Source organism: Rhinatrema bivittatum, chromosome 2 (assembly GCF_901001135.1).
Source record: "Rhinatrema bivittatum chromosome 2, aRhiBiv1.1, whole genome shotgun sequence".
NCBI classification, from domain to species: domain Eukaryota; kingdom Metazoa; phylum Chordata; class Amphibia; order Gymnophiona; family Rhinatrematidae; genus Rhinatrema; species Rhinatrema bivittatum.
The window spans coordinates 294,188,514-294,205,308 of NC_042616.1; the positions used below are offsets into that span (position 1 = coordinate 294,188,514).

The window sequence follows — 16,795 nt, forward strand, 5'->3', positions numbered from 1 at the left end:
AGTAATTGTTTTCTTTGTGATGTTGTATTATCATGATTATTTGTGTTTTGTTTTATTGTTCATTTGTTATTAAGAATGTTATTTTTAGCTGAATGGGTCAATTTATTGTAATTAGTGGGATAAAAGAATGCATAAAAATCACCATTTTGGTGCTGGAGTTTAGAGTGTCATTACCCCAAGTCCCATCTGATTTTGATGACTCAATTGGAATTCATGGGGGCTCTGCTAGACATGACTTGAGTTGGAATTTTTCTGCTGCCATCAAAATCTCGGATTTAGTGTCCACAGATATACGGCATCATCAAATATCATTCTGGACCATGCTGAGGATATTGGATCTTATACTTTCATTGGTGTATGTTGTTCCCATGCTGTCCATATAAGATACATCAAATGGACATTAAACCCTAGTGAAATTGGGTTACTCAAGGACTACATAAACACATCCGTGTGCTGAAGGAGCTCAGACTCCCTGTCTTGGTGACACTCCAAATTCAGCCTCATCTAAATGGGTTTCTGGTCCCTCCAGGAAAAAAAGACTACACATCTTGGTGTTAAGGGTTATATGTTGTACCCTGAAGGTTTTCAGAAATAGATTGGCCAAATTGCTCTGGTCGAGACTGATAGTCAGGTAGCCATGTTCTTCCTTAACGAGTAGAGAGAAACTGGATCCCTCCAGTGCTTGAGCTGCCAGATTATGGGACTGGGTCATCTCATATAAGAAAACCATAAGAGGTACATACGTAGCCAGGGCAGAAAACACTCTGACAGACAAGCTGAGTCACCAGCTAGAATTCACAAGTGGTTCTAGAATCGGAGCGTAGCAAACAATACCTTCTTTCACTGGGGAGCTCCCAAGCTAGATCTGTTTGCAGCAACTCACGGCAGGATGGTGCCATCTTTCTGTTACAGAAGACCAGAGAGCAAACTGGCATCAGATGTCTCTTCCTTTCACTGGGGTTAGGGACCCCTCTATGTGTCTCCTTCAGTGCCTGTGGTGGCAAGAACTTCAGTAAAACTCAGAAGAAAATGGATTCTATGTTTCTTAGTCGAGACAGATTTGATTTCCAGCTCTTTGGGATTTATCCATCAGGAAACCAATCAAGTTGGACATTTTTGTAGTCATGAAAACATGTAAACAGAGAATGTATCTTCACTCCTATCTCTTGCTTTCAAGACTTGGATGTTGAAGGTGAAGTAATATGCTCCTGTAGTCTCTAGGAGGTAATATTGTAAGTGGATGATGTTTGCTGTCTAGTGTGAGGGCAGGGCCCTAAATCATTTTTCCTGTCCTACCCTAATTGTTTGAATATTTTTCTGCCTATGTCAGCATCTGGCCTTGAAACAAACTGTTAGGATTCATCTAAGCGCAATTGGTACATACCACCACAATGTAGAAGGAAGATTTCTGTACAACCCTTAATTATAAGTTTTATGCAGTGCTGGCTTGATTTGAAACCTCTTATCAGGCCACCTTCAGTGTCATAAGACTAGGGATATAAATGCCTTTTTTAAAAGTATCTGTTTAAACTATTGACATTATGATAGCTAATCATTTAACTGTTAATAAGGACAAGGAGATAGGATGCTGTAGTGCTGGAGCGCAGTGGGAATTCAAGTCCAATAGTGAGATGCTAACTGTGAGGCTGAGGGAGAGAAGTGGCAGCAGCCGTTGAAACTTGTGTGGCCTGGCAGAGCCATTTCAGCACCATAATGATCCTGCTGCCAGGGCTACAGCTTGGAAGTGCAAAAGCCAGTTAAGGACTTGCCTTACCACCTGTCCATACAGCAGATGGTGCCAGTCTCCATCATACACTGGTGGTTCTGGAGTCCAGCTCCTGCTGTTGTAAGGGACCTAATATATTAAACAGCAAGGCTCAAGCCTAAATGATTAACTTACCTGTTTTATATCCTGACATGTGACTCCGGTGTAGTATTAACATGACTGATGAAAGCCCCATTCTAGTCTCTGGCATCTTGTATGCTAAAGTGCCTACATTCACTTTGATGGTAGTCACTTATTCATGCAGAATCAGTAAGCTTCAGGCCTTAGTAACTAATCCTCCTTGTACCCGTTTCATCATAACAGAATGATACTGCACATGCATCCTAAATTCCTTCTAAAGTAGTGATGGACTTCCATTTTCATCAGTCATTCTTCCACTATTTTTCCCCAAGACCACATGTCAGTAAAGCTGAAGGAGCCTTTTACAAGTTGGGTAGCAGAAGAGTCAGTGCCTTCTATCTGGTTAGGACTAAATACCATAAAAAGTCCACACAGCTTTTTATTTTTTCTTGCCCCAACAAGCTTTTGGATTGTGGTGTCAAAAAGAACCTTATCCAGTTGGCTATTCAAGCCCAGATAGGTTTGACCTTAGGTGGACATGTCAAAACCCATAATGTTGGTAGCCATCTCATGTCAACTTTTACTGGAGACATTTTCAGCGTTGTGACATGGAGTTGAGGCCACATTCATGTCCCATTATTGCCTAGTCCATTCTTCAGGGTCTTTTTGAGGATAGAGCTCAACTCCAGCCCTTCTTTGGTCATTTTTATCCTTTAGGTTTATCTCTTAAAAAAAAAAGAAAAAAAAAGAAAAAGGTGGAAGAGGGTGGGGGTTCTAACCCAACAAAACTAGTTAATTGCTCTTATGGTGAACTTCTTGTAATTATTCTCCTTTTGTAGTGTTGAGGACAACCCTGAGGGGAGACCATCTGTGTGTTTGGTGACTCACCTTATCTTCTGAGAAAGTGAAGTTCCCTACCTAACAGATTTTCTTTGAAGATGGGGAAATTGCCAGTCACTCATTCCCTCCATTCTGAGTTTGAGCTTGTTAGCTTAATTGTGGAAGTTCCTCTGGGTACACAGGAGCTCCTCCTGCACATGCCTAGAGCTCTTTTTAAGCACTTCTATAAAGCTCTGAAATTTCTATCGGTCCCTAGTGGCAATAACATCACCCATCTGTGTATCTGCTATGTCCCTGGTCTTCAGAGAACACCTGTTTGCAGGTGGGCAATTTAGTTAAATTCATTGGGTGTTAACAAATGAATGGCCAAGGCCAATTACTTAATCCTGAGATAGATACCCGCCATCATCACGAGTACATTCAAAATTGTTAGTATGAAAACCCAACTCTGTGCTGAATTCTTCATTATTTCTTACCTTCTTGTTCCATAGTAGTTTTTTCTAAACCAATAGAAATAGAAACAGATATATGAGTATTAGCGCATGCTGAAAATCAGGAATCCTGGCTAGTTTCAAACTTGTGCTGATCTGATCATGTATGCATCTGCTCACTAGAACTTTCAAAGAAAATAAAACACCCTGCCCCGGGCATCACTCCGGCCTAGAGGAGGGGAGCCTGAATGGTGGGGCAGAGTTTGTGGACAGGGTGTGGGGCTGCTTCTTGGGAGTGGGAGAATCGATCACCAGAGGAAGGGGGAATACTAGGCAAACTGCCCCCTTTTTTCCATCACAGTCCAGGTGCTCGATAATGCGTGCTCCCACATCCAATAATGCATGCATGTTACCCCTACCGGTAACATATGCGTGTTACTGTGAATGTGAGATACACTAAGAGCTAAATGCCCTTTATTAAATCCTGTATTCATGGGGTAAGGGGAGAACTAAAATGTATTTTAACATGCTTAGTATATTGGCCCCTTAATCTGTATGGCAATAATGGTTTTATATATTGGTTATCTTTGAGTGTTTTATGGTGATCCTATTTCAAGACTCCTAATTTTATAAAGTTAACAAGCAGTCAACATGCAAGAAGAAGCACCCTGGTTTTGTATTTAAAAGAAAAGGTATAATCTGGAAAATGATGTTTGAAACTGTTATGAGAAAAAAACAACACATCTTTGTACAAATTTTTGTAAAATACATTTGTGTTTATTTTTTGTTTGTTTTTAGTGCTTTTATTTCCTACAGGGATATGGTACAGGAGGCAACTAATTTATGTGTTTTTATCTTTTTTTTCCTTTTTTATTTTTGCATGCTGTCCCCTGTGTTGGAACTCTCTGTAGAGAGTAAGTTGGTTCAGTATTTGTTGGAAACCTAACCATGTTGCATGATTGTGAAATTGACCCTTAGCTGTCTGTTTTTCTTCTCCCCACTGCCCTCCTGCCTCTAAGCACATTTTGCATTCAGAGTTTTTGTTGCCATGTAAAAAGCAGGCTATCATAATTTTAAAAGCATAGAATATGCTAATGTATTTTATGTACTTTTTAAACATGTACTAATTACCTGACCTTGTTGGCTCTGCACTCATGCTTGTTTCATGGTGATTGGAGCAACTGTCTTGCAGGGCCATGCATTTATTTTATTACTAATTATAATTATAAAAAATTATGTAAGATAAGGGATTTATGTTTCCATTATTCTGATGTGCCTTGCATCTTTGCTTTCAAGAGTTTGAGGATGCATTTCATAGACAGCTTAATTCCAAATGCTTTCTTTGTGTGGAGGGGGTTCTTGCCACATATGCATGGCACTGTGGACATCCAACAGCAACAAATTGGCAGAACATGTGAATTCATTCTGACCAACCAGTTTACTTTTTTAGTAAGAGCTACATTTCTGGTGCTGAATCGACTTGTAAATCATAGTTTTTCCTATGCTTAATGATGGAAAAGCAGGTTTGCTTTGGTGGCATAGGAGAGACAAGCCAGCCTCCTATTTGAGGATATATCATAGGTAATATGTCGAGGCTCCAGGTTGGGGGCAGGAAATCTTGAAACAAATCTTCCTTTATTTTTAACAGTACAGAAACAAAGCACCGATGAATGCATTAGTTCTATGCTTTTTATATTTTGAAAGATATTTAGGATGTTTCTTATTGTATGACAAGCCATCGTAATATGGAACCTTTCAGCCTTAATGTGCAGTTAAACAGAAAATATGCCATGTTTTGTATCATATTTAACTCTGCTATAGATATTTTAGTCAAAAGAAAGAATTCTAATTCATCATTTCCTTCACTGCCCTGCCATCAAATGAAAACACTTTTTCAGTTTTATCAAAGAATCTTACTTGTCCATAAGATAATTGCCTTCAGAATTGTGATGGCTGCCTTTGAGGGCTGAGACAGCCACAAGCAGTTAGTCTGGCTACCTTTCCTGACCTAACTGAAGTGGTGCTCCCTGTAGATCATGGCAATACACAATGGCACAACAAGGTAGAAAAAGCTTAAAATGCCACTGCCCACATTGTATATCTGTCTTCTGTGGATAAATGAGGGACTTCACTGCTGCCAGTCACTGCGCTCAGTTGATTAGAAAAAAATATATGAAGACTAGACAGCTATTTTAGCTGTTTGATACAGATTTTTGAACAATAAAATGCCCTTCATCATCTTCATAGATGCACCCATGGGATGTTATCACTTTCAGAGGAGAATTAGCCAGGTTTCATCAATTATATCACAGCCAGTTGGATTTTCAGGATATCCACAATGAATATGTATGAAATTTGCATATATCAGAGACCCAATAAGTGCAAAACTATCTCATGCATATATGTTGTGAATATCCCAAATACCCAACAGATTGTGGGGTCATATGACAGGTTTGGGAGGCTCTGACTTTGTTGTTAACTTTGAAAAATTAACTTGAGATTGTAGAAATGCCTTTTAGAAATATAGAAACATGATGGCAGAAAAAGACCATATGGCCCATCTAGTCTGCCTATCCATCCAATTTATTTAGCATTATAATTCCCATCACTTCCTTAGAGATCCCTGTATTTATTCCATGCTTTCTTGAATTCAGATACTGTTTTTGTCTTCACCACCTCCACTGGGAGGCTGTTCCACTCATCCACCACCCTCTCTGTAAATAAATATTCTCACAGGACAAGCAGGATGGTTGTCCTCACAAATGGGTGACATCGAGGATGGAGCCCAACCACGGAAAAACTTCTGTCAAAGTTTCTGGAACTTTGACTGGCCCCTACTGGGCATGCCCAGCACGGCACTAACCCTGCAGCTAGCAGGGGTCCCCCTTCAGTCTTCTTTTTTCCGCGCAGCAGCTGCCATGCGGTGAAGGAGCTCTTACCACATTCCTGACAGGAAATTCTTCTCCAACTTCTTTGAAGTTAAATACGCCCCACAGGGGTCCCCCCTCTATCTACATTTAGTCCGCGGTGTTTCGGTAAGTTTTTTGCCGTTTTTCGCTGGCTACCGTCGAGTTTTGCCTTCGTGGCCTGCTGGCCGTCGACCGTCCCGCGGCTAAATTTTTGGTCAGTGGCCATGGCGCCAGGGTTCCGTCGGTGCCCGGATTGTACGCGCACCATGTCTATCACAGACCCTCACAGAGTCTGCGTATTATGTTTGGGAAGTGAGCATGATGTCCTGACTTGCACCAAATGTGCCCTTATGACACCAAAAGGTCGCAAAGCCAGAATGGAGAAGATGGGACTCCTTTTCCATGCTCACACTCCGCAGTCCATCGCATCGACGTCCTCGGAACCGGCACTGTCGAAGTCCTTCCATCGTCGGCAACCTCCCGGTGACCGTCTGTCATCGACTTCTCCACGGCCATCGACCCCCGTCCCTTCCCCCGAGGATCGTGGGGATCGGAGGGAGAAGCATAGTCGACATCGCAAGTCTCGGACCATCGAGGAATCGAAGTCTTCGACCTTGGTACCGTCCGAGCCACCTCTGAAGAAGTCTCGATCAGAAGCGGCACCGTCCACTTCTGTTTCTGAGGCATTGAGGCAACCCTCACCCCATCGGGGTTTGGGAGCCGCGATTCCACCAGTGACGATGGTCCCTCCGGCTCAGCCTCAGCCTCCTTCTTCCGCGGAGCCGGGTATTGTTACCCCAGGTCTCCGGGAAGAACTGGACCGACTGGTCCAGGATGCCATCGATAAAGCGATGCAAAGGTTCCAGACTCCTTCGGCACCGACTCCGCCACCGAGAGTGGAACAAGTCATCGACCCAATTCCAGCAGCGCTGGCACCGCTGCTCGCACGGATGGAAGCGCTCGTGACCGCCCTTCCACCGGTAATACCCGGGTCACCGACAGCACCGGTGTGCTCCCCGATGCCAATTTCATCGGGTACGGAAACACCGTATCGAATTCCTCCTTCGGGAGTAGTTCCATCGGTGCCATGTCGTCCCCCCTCACCGATACATTCCTCTGGGGCGATACGTACATCAGCTCCTTCGATGCCGGCACTGATGCCTCCACGGGGATTTTCGATGCCCCTGGTGATTTCTTCGGGTTTCTCGGAGCCTCAACCGGGTCCTTCAGGTATCCAACCCCCTTGGGGTCCTACAGGTCAACAGCCTGATCCTTATGACACCTGGGGTGATAATTCTTCCACAAATACCGATGATTTACCTTCACCACCCTCTCCTGCTGAAAGCAGAAAGCGTTCTCCTCCCGAGGACCTCTCTTTCACAAATTTTGTGAAGGAAATGTCGGAATTGGTCCCTTTTCAGCTTCAATCGGAGCAAGATGACAGGCACCAAATGATGGAATTACTCCAATTTTTGGATGCCCCAAAAGTCATCACTTCCATTCCAATTCATCAGGTTTTTCTGGACCTTCTAAAAAAGAATTGGGAAACTCCTGGATCTGTTGCTCCAGTAAATAAAAAAGCAGACTCTACTTACCTCGTACAGTCAGCACCTGGCTTTCAAAAACCTCAGCTAGACCACCACTCTGTTGTGGTGGAGTCAGCACAAAAGAAAGCTAAAAGAATGAAGCCATACTCATCCATACCTCCCACTAAGGAGAGTAAGTTCCTAGATAGTATAGGCAGAAAAGTTTACCAAGGGGCCATGCTTATTTCTAAAATAGCTTCTTATCAGCTATACATGACCCAATATAACAGGGTCATTTTTAAGCAGATACAAGAGTTCTCAGATACCTTACCAGAACAATTTCAGCAACAACTTCAAACCCTAGTACTTAAAGGGTATGAAGCTGGAAAGCATGAAATACGAACATCTTATGACATTTTCGATGCTTCCACTAGACTGTCTGCTACAGCCATCTCGGCACGGCGCTGGGCTTGGCTTAAGTCTTCTGACCTTCACCCAGAGGTTCAGGACAGACTCTCCGACCTGCCTTGTTTAGGGGATAATTTGTTTGGTGAGCAAATTCAACAAATAGTTGCTGAATTAAAGGATCATCATGAGACCCTTAAGCAGCTCTCATCAATTTCTTCTGACTTCCCTTCTAAACAACCATTTAAGAAGGAACCTAAAAAGTCATTCTTCCGTCCACGGAAGTATTATCCCCCACACACCAAGTCCAGGTCAACGAGGCCGTATCAAAAGCCTCAACCTCGCCAACCTCGAAAGCAAAAACCCACTCCAGCTCCGCACCCAGGTCCTGCGTCTGGGTTTTGACTTTCAATTAGAGAGCAGATGCCTAATCCCTCTTCCAAACATACCAGTAGGAGGTCGACTAAGCCACTTTACAGAAAAATGGCATCATGTCACTACAGATCATTGGGTGCTAGCGATAATTGCACAGGGTTACCAGAAGAACAGAGTGGTCGGTAAGTCTTCACGCTTGTAGAGGCGGAGAGCCTCTACAAGCATGAAGACTTACCGACCACTCTGTTCTTCTAGAGCAGGAAGTATCTCTTCTCCTCCAGTCCAACGCTATAGAACCCGTTCCTCTTTCCCAACAAGGACTGGGGTTCTATTCCAGGTACTTTCTGATCCCAAAAAAGTCAGGAGGACTTCGACCAATCCTGGACTTGCGGGCCCTCAACAAGTACCTTCATAGAGGAAAGTTCAAGATAGTAACCCTAGGCTCGCTTCTACCTCTGCTACAAAGAGAGGACTGGCTCTGCTCTCTAGACCTCAAAGACGCTTATACCCACATTGCGATAACTCAGTCTCATCGCAAATACCTTCGATTTCTAGTAGGCCAAAACCACTATCAATACCGAGTTCTCCCATTTGGTCTAGCATCCGCACCGCGAGTTTTCACCAAATGTCTCGTAGTGGTTGCAGCGTTCCTCAGGAAGGAAGGCGTCCGTGTATACCCCTACTTGGACGACTGGTTGATCAGGGCCCCAACCCAGCAAATCGCTCGGTCCTCCCTGACCCTGACAATTCGAACTCTAATTTCGCTGGGATTTCTTGTCAATTACGAGAAATCCTACTTTCTCCCATCTCAAACCTTATCCTTCATTGGAGCAGACTTGGACACCTTACAGGCAAAAGCCTTCCTTCCTCATCAACGTGTCCAAACCCTTGTGTCCCTAGCTTGCCAATTGCAGTCTCAACCCACAGCAACAGCTCGCCAATTCCTCATTCTATTGGGACACATGGCCTCTTCAGTTTATGTGACTCCAATGGCCCATCTAGCCATGAGAGTCATGCAATGGACTCTGAAATCACAATGGATACAAGCCACTCAGCCTCTGTCAACCATTGTTCGCATCACCCATGCACTCCGTCTGTCTCTTGCCTGGTGGACAAATCAATCCAACCTCCTCCAAGGCTTGCCCTTTCATCCACCAGATCCTCAAATAATTCTCACCACCGATGCCTCCAACGTCGGCTGGGGAGCCCATGTAAACAATTTACAAACTCAAGGATTCTGGTCTCTCGAGGAAACCAAACACCAGATACATTTCCTGGAGCTTCGGGCAATCCGATACGCTCTCCGGGCCTTTCAAGATTGCCTATCAAATCACGTAATCTTGATTCAGACGGACAATCAGGTGGCCATGTGGTACATCAACAAACAAGGAGGCACAGGCTCCTTCCTTCTCTGTCAGGAAACTGCGCAGATTTGGGCAGAAGCCCTCTCCCGTTCTATGTACCTCAGGGCCACCTACTTGCCAGGGGTAGAAAATGTCTTGGCAGACCGGCTGAGCCGTGTCTTCCAACCACACGAGTGGTCACTCAATCCCTTGGTAGCGACCTCTCTTTTCCAGCAATGGGGTTATCCACACATAGACCTCTTTGCGTCCCCTCAGAACCACAAAGTGGCCAATTACTGCTCTCTCATTCGGACTCAGCACTCTCGGCCCAGGGATGCATTCTCCCTCCCGTGGTCAACCGGTCTGCTTTATGCATTCCCTCCACTTCCTCTTCTGTCGAAGACTCTTGTGAAACTACATCAGGACAAGGGAACCATGATCCTGATCGCACCTCACTGGCCACGCCAAGTGTGGTTTCCCATACTCCAGGATCTCTCCATCCGCAGGCACATTCCCTTGGGAAAGGACCCGCATCTGATCACTCAAAACGACGGATGCCTCCTCCATCCCAATCTCCAAGCCTTGTCCCTGACGGCATGGATGTTGAAAGGTTAGTCCTTCAACCACTTAACCTATCGGATTCAGTTTCTCGTGTCCTCATCGCTTCACGAAAGCCTTCCACAAGAAAATCTTACTCCTATAAATGGAAAAGGTACACATCATGGTGCACTTCTCAGTCCCTTGATCCCCTTTCCTGTCCAATTCCTAAATTTTTGGACTATCTTTGGCATTTGTCAGAATCTGGTCTAAAGACCTCTTCCATTAGAATGCATGTCAGTGCGGTAGCCGCCTTCCATAAAGGTATCCGGGGTGTTCCCATTTCAGTACAACCCCTTGTAACACGCTTTCTCAAAGGCTTGCTCCATTTGAAGCCACCTTTATGTCCTCCGGCCCCATCTTGGGACCTTAATCTGGTTCTTGGTCGCCTTATGAAACCACCCTTCGAACCTCTTCACTCCTGTGACCTTAAATATCTCACATGGAAAGTGATTTTCCTTTTGGCTATCACTTCAGCTCGCAGGGTTAGTGAGTTACAGGCCCTAGTTACCTACCCGCCTTACACTAAACTCCTGCAGGACCGGGCGGTACTCCGCACTCACCCTAAATTCTTACCTAAAGTAGTTTCGGAGTTTCATATTAATCAATCCATCATACTACCTATTTTCTTTCCCAGGCCCCATTCCAACTCCGGGGAACAGACTCTGCATACCCTCGACTGTAAGCGTGCTCTAGCTTTCTATCTAGACCGTACAGTTGCCCACAGAAAGAGCACTCAATTATTCGTCTCTGTCCATCCTAACAAGTTAGGGCAGCCTGTGGGTAAGCAGGCTTTTTCCTCCTGGTTGGTGAACTGCATCTCTTTCTGCTATCAGCAAGCTGGCATTCCCTTTCAAGACCGTGTTAAGGCACACTCTGTGAGGGCCATGGCGACTTCAGTAGCTCACCTTCGATCGGTGCCGCTTCCTGACATCTGCAGTGCTGCTACCTGGAGTTCTCTCCATACATTCGCAGCCCACTACTGTTTGGACAAAGCTGGAAGACAGGATTCCATCTTCGGCCAATCTGTCTTGCGTAACCTTTTTCCAACATGACGTACCAACACCCTTCCGCCTACCCGGTGGGGTGTGGATGTCCTCTACCAAATTCCACCCCAGTTGTTGTGCCTGTTGCACGCCATTGGGTACTTTTGGTGCATGTTCGGACATCCTCAGCTCGGTACTCACCCATTTGTGAGGACAACCATCCTGCTTGTCCTGTGAGAAAGCAAATGTTGCTTACCTGATGTAACAGGTGTTCTCACAGGACAGCAGGATGTTAGTCCTCACGAAACCCGCCCGCCGCCCCGCGGTGTTGGGTTCGTTTTTATTATTTTATTTTTAGGCACTGCCTGTAGCTTTGAAACAAGACTGAAGGGGGACCCCTGCTGGCTGCAGGGTTAGTGCCGTGCTGGGCATGCCCAGTAGGGGCCAGTCAAAGTTCCAGAAACTTTGACAGAAGTTTTTCCGTGGTTGGGCTCCATCCTCGATGTCACCCATTTGTGAGGACTAACATCCTGCTGTCCTGTGAGAACATCTGTTACATCAGGTAAGCAACATTTGCTTTTCCTAAGATTGCTCCTGAGTCTACTTCCTTTCAGTCTCATCTCATGACCCCTCATTCTAGAGTCTACTTTCCATTGAAAAAGGCTCACATGTGCATGGAAACTTTTGAGATATTTGAATATGTCTGTCATATCTCTCCTATCTCGCCATTCCTCTAGGTGTACATGTTTAGATCTTTAAGTCTATCCAATATGCTTTAGAACAAAGACCACTGACCATTTTAGTAGCCACTCTCTGGACTGACTCTATCCTGTTTATATCCTTTTGACTGTGCAGTCTCCAGAATTGTAGACAGTATTGCAAGTTAGCTCTCACCAGGTACCTATACCGGGCAATGTCACCTCCCTTTTCCTGCTGACCATTCCTCTTCCTAGTCAGCAAAGCATCTTTCTGGCCTTTACTGTTGCTTTATCTACCTTTTTTGCTATCTTAAGATCATCAGATACAATTACCCCCCACATCCTGCCTTTTCTTTGTGCTTAGAAGAATTTCACCTCCAATACTGTACCTTTCTCTTGGGTTTTTCAGCCTAAATGCATTATGCTTCATTTTTTAGCATTAAATCTTAACCACCAGTCCTTAGACCATTCATCTAGCTTTGTTAGATCCATCCTCATGGTTTCCACTCCTTCCTGGCTGTTCAGCCTGTTAGAGATTTTGGTATCAGCAAAAGGACAAAGCCTTCCTGGCAATCCTTCCGTTATGTCACTCACAAAAATGTTGAAAAGAACCATTTCCAAGGAACCATACCTGAGGCATACTATTAGTAACATCACCGCCCTCAGAGAAAACTCCATTTACCACTACTTTTTGTTGCCTATCATTCAGCCAGTTTCTAACCCAATCAGTCATTCTAGGTTCCATACTAAGGGGGCTAAGGTTATTTACAAGTCTTCTGTGTGGGATTTTGTCACAAGCTTAGCTGGTCAACCAATCAAAGAAATCGATCAGATTTGTCTGACAAGATATACATCTGGTTAAACCATACTGCCTTAGATCTTGCAATCCACTGGATTCAAAATGTTTTCATAGCAATTCCATTAGTTTGCTCACCACAAACTAACTGGCCTGTAGTTCCCAGCCTTCTCCTTACTTACACTTTTATGAATAGGAACCATATCCGCCCTCTTCCAGTCCTCCGGGACTACTCCCAACTCTAAAGAAGCATTATAAAGGTCATCTGCCAGGACATCTCATAAGTTCCTTTAATACCCTCTGATGTATCCCATCCAGCCCCATTGCCTATCCACTTTAAGTTTAGTTAGCTCCTCACGATCAATTCCGAAAATTGATTGAGATTTACCTTACTTCCAAGCTTATTTGTGTTTGTTTTATGTGGTCCTGCTCCAGGCCTTTCCACACTGAACAGCAAACAGAAATATTTAAGTAATTTTGCTTTTTCCTCATTAGCTTCTACATATTCCTCCCCTTCACGTTTGAGTCTCACAATGCCACTTTTACATTTCCTTCTATCACTAACATATCCAAATAAAAGCCGTGTCCTCCCCATTTTACTGTATTTACTATTTTCTAGGAATGTGCATTTGGCGTCCATTAGGTCATTCGTTTTGCCATTACACGCATACCTCAAAGTACGCACGTACGTACGTCACTATGTGTGTAACTCACGTGCGTACTTTGAGGTACATCTTTAATGGCAAGCGAATGAATGGCAGTCGAAATCACATCCCTATTTTCTCTGTTTGAATTTTTGCATTTCTGACTACTTTCCCAGCCTCTCTTAATTTTTACAGATATTGTTGCATGTCTTTCTCAGTCTGCGATCTCTTGTAGTTTATGAACGCTAACCTTTTCTTCCTTATATTTTCAGCTACTACTTTAGAAAATCATAACTGCCTCTTTTTCCTCTTCTTTTTATTTACTTTCCTAACAAAAAGATTATTTGCCCTTATATCACCTTTTAGTTTTGCCCACTGCCCTTCTATTTCCGCTAGATTTTCTCATCCAGTTAACGATTCCTTGAGGTACTCCCCCATTATAAGAAAGTTTTCTTGAAGTCTAGGACCCTTGTCTTAGAGTGAACCTTCATCTCTTGCATCCTAATATTGAATCGCACCATTCAGTGGTCCCTGGTTCCCAGATGATCATCAGAAATACTGTCCCTGTTGGTAAGCACCAGGTTCAGTATTTCCCTCTCCCGTATGGGTTCCATTACCAGTTGATAGAACAGTTCTTGCAAAGAATCCAGGATCTCCCTGCTTTCATAAGATTCAGAGGTTTCTGAGAATTATTTTCTTCAGCTTTCTTACTCACTATTCACCTACAGTAATGGTTGTTGCATCTTTATGTATGTGCAAAGCATTTCCTTTTTTTCCAGGATCTTCACCTTGTGTGCCCCTTTTTCAGAGTGTGAGGTTTCTTCACATTCTTCCCTGCAAAGTGGAATGTGCATTATTTATTAGAAAAGTTATCTCTTCAAGTTTATCTCTAAAGAGAGATTTATAGGAACAGTAAGCCTTCAGAAAAAGGCTGATGTTAGTTTGGGTTGCTTTTTTAAAGGAGACTCCAGATAGAGAAATCACATTTCTCATCTTAATACATTTATCAATATTTAAGCTTCAGAATTTTGAGATAGCTTCTACAATGTGCCTCAAATCTTCAAGTGACAGTTTTCACAGGTCTGATTTATTATTTATGCAGTCACCTTTGCCATGCCTAGGTTTCAGAAGATAAACCACCTGATTTCTGGCTTTCTCTTCACTTCCCTATGCCTAAGGATGTTCTGTGCTTCTCTGAATTCTGTTAAGTTATTGCTGCTTCCTGTCCTCCTAGGATAATCAATGCAGCTGCAACCCTTTCTGAAAAGAAATATTTCCTATGACAGAAATGACATCTCTTATGAATCCAATAGAGGGCTTCTGGGGATATCTTTCAGGTCAAAGGATACCCCAGATCTCCACTTTGATTACAGAGATCATTTATTTTTCTCATACATCAGAAACACTTTCAAAATAGCCTTCTGTTCAGAGAACCTTATTTCCCAAATACCAAACTCCCCTCAGAACTTCATTTTCAGAGCTTGATTACGCATAGCCTCTGCAGCAGTGGTGCTTAGACCATACAATTTCAAGACTACTACAGGCAGAGTATTTCGCCTTAATATGTTACTGTTCCCACTATGTTAGAATTCCTAATGGCTCTGATCTGCAGTGTGCTTTTCATGTCATGGCAGTGGATTTTGTTTTAAATGTTAAACATGTGTCCCCCAGTGGTTTTATTTTTGAACATTTTGGTTACATAACTGAACATGCTAGTAATGCTGCATGTCCATACTTACATTTTTCTCCCAATTATTTTCACTTTTCCACGCAGCCAGCTACTTCTTCAATCCTATCACACCATCCTTGATTCTTGACCCCAGCACCTTAAGATAAACTGACTAGGACAAGTCTGTGGTAGTAGGAAGAAGTAAAGGGGGGGGGGGGGGGAGTGGCTAATATGATCTCTGAGATAGAGCTGTCCAAAACTGATCCTGTAAATTTCTCTTGGTATTGTGTTTTTCTCTGTGCCAGCTGAGTAGTGGTGCTGCATGCTGTCATGAGAGAGGCCTGGGTTTGATTCCTGAGACAAGTTCTTTTCTGGCCAGTAGGTGGTGATGATACTGTGGAGGCAACATTCACAGGCCCTAGGCGATGAGTAGGTGCAAGTCACTCCTATTTCATAGTAGGGATGTAAGTGCAGGGGAAAATATTTTTCATTATTCGGTTTGTTTTTGGGAGGTTTTCCCCCACAAATTTCAGTTCATAGATTGCTTGATTTGTTTCATTCGTGTGAAAAATACGAATCAAGCAATTTAAAAATAAAAAAAAGAAATTATCTCCCTCCCACTCTTCTGGAAAAATGCCAGGGCCAGGATCCCTCCGACGCACACTTAACCAGTCCAGTGGGACTCCGCTGGCAATGACTAGGCCAAAGCCTCGGAATTGCATAGGCCGAGGCTGCGGTAGTTCGCTGCAGCTTCGGCCTACTCAGGGCCGGAGTCCAGACCCAGACCCAATGCCGCAGCCCAACCCAGACACCGGGACCTTGGCTTGAGACCAGGCCTGAAGCTGCAACCTGACTCCGAGGCCAGATCCCAATGTCTGGGCCTCGGCCTAGAACCTAGCCTGAGCCTAGGCTGGAGGTTGGGTCCTAGCGCCAGGCCTTGGGCTGGATCCAGGCCTGAGGCTGCGACACAACCCAGAGGCTGAGGCCTGACGCTGGGGCCTCGGCCCGGACCCATACCCAATGCCGTGACTCGGCCCGAGTTAGGCCCAGGCCTGGGAGTTCCTCTTCGGATCCTCTTCTTTCTTCGGCTCTTCAGCGCCAAATGACAGCATCTACTGGGGTCGCACCAGAGTTAATAAACTCCGGCACATTCACCACAGTGGACAGGCTATTTTGATGTATGGCATTGTACAGCATGGCCCAGGCATCAGGACCCAGCCTCTGAGTCCAGTTGGCATTGGGCCAGGGTCCAGGCCCAGGCGTTGGGACCCAGCTTCCGGGTCACGGTGTTGGGTCTGGGCCTGTGCTGAGGCCCCGGTGCCATTACCCAACCTTCGGGTTGGATCACAGTGTCGGGCCGGGCCTTGGCCTGGGCTCGTGCTTCGATCCTCAGCCTCTAGGTCAGGTCATGGCATCAGGCCTGATTCTGGGCTCTGGCCTAGGCCAAGAACCTGGCGTCGAGACCTGGCCTTCATTGAATATCTGACAGATCAGGTAAGTTGTTTTTTTTTTTAATTTTCAGGGGACTTGACCGAAGCCCCAGCATCAGCCCATGTCTCTGCCAAGACCCCTGCGTCCCACTCAGGCCTAGGCAGTATCCTCCTCCTTTGGGCCTCGGCCTATGCCCTATACGAGGCCCTGGCTTCATGCCTAGTTCTGGGCCTGATGCATTAATTTAAAATTAAATGAACGAATAAAGTTTGTTTCATTTGGGGCCCCCCTCCCGAATG

General features: G+C 44.7%; 1 protein-coding gene across 20 annotated transcripts in view; it reads left to right on the plus strand.

The window, feature by feature from the left end:
- CLASP2 (cytoplasmic linker associated protein 2) overlaps positions 1 to 16,795 on the plus strand; it is a 963,528-nt gene that overhangs the window by 679,140 nt on the left and 267,593 nt on the right. For 15 of the 20 annotated variants that reach the window (XM_029589622.1, XM_029589627.1, XM_029589629.1 and 12 more), the window contains one exon: positions 4,029 to 4,031. The exons of the other annotated variants lie outside the window; for them this stretch is intronic. In XM_029589622.1, coding sequence (XP_029445482.1) covers positions 4,029 to 4,031 — 3 coding nt within the window. The remainder of the gene's footprint in view (positions 1 to 4,028; positions 4,032 to 16,795) is intronic. 20 annotated transcript variants of the gene reach the window in all.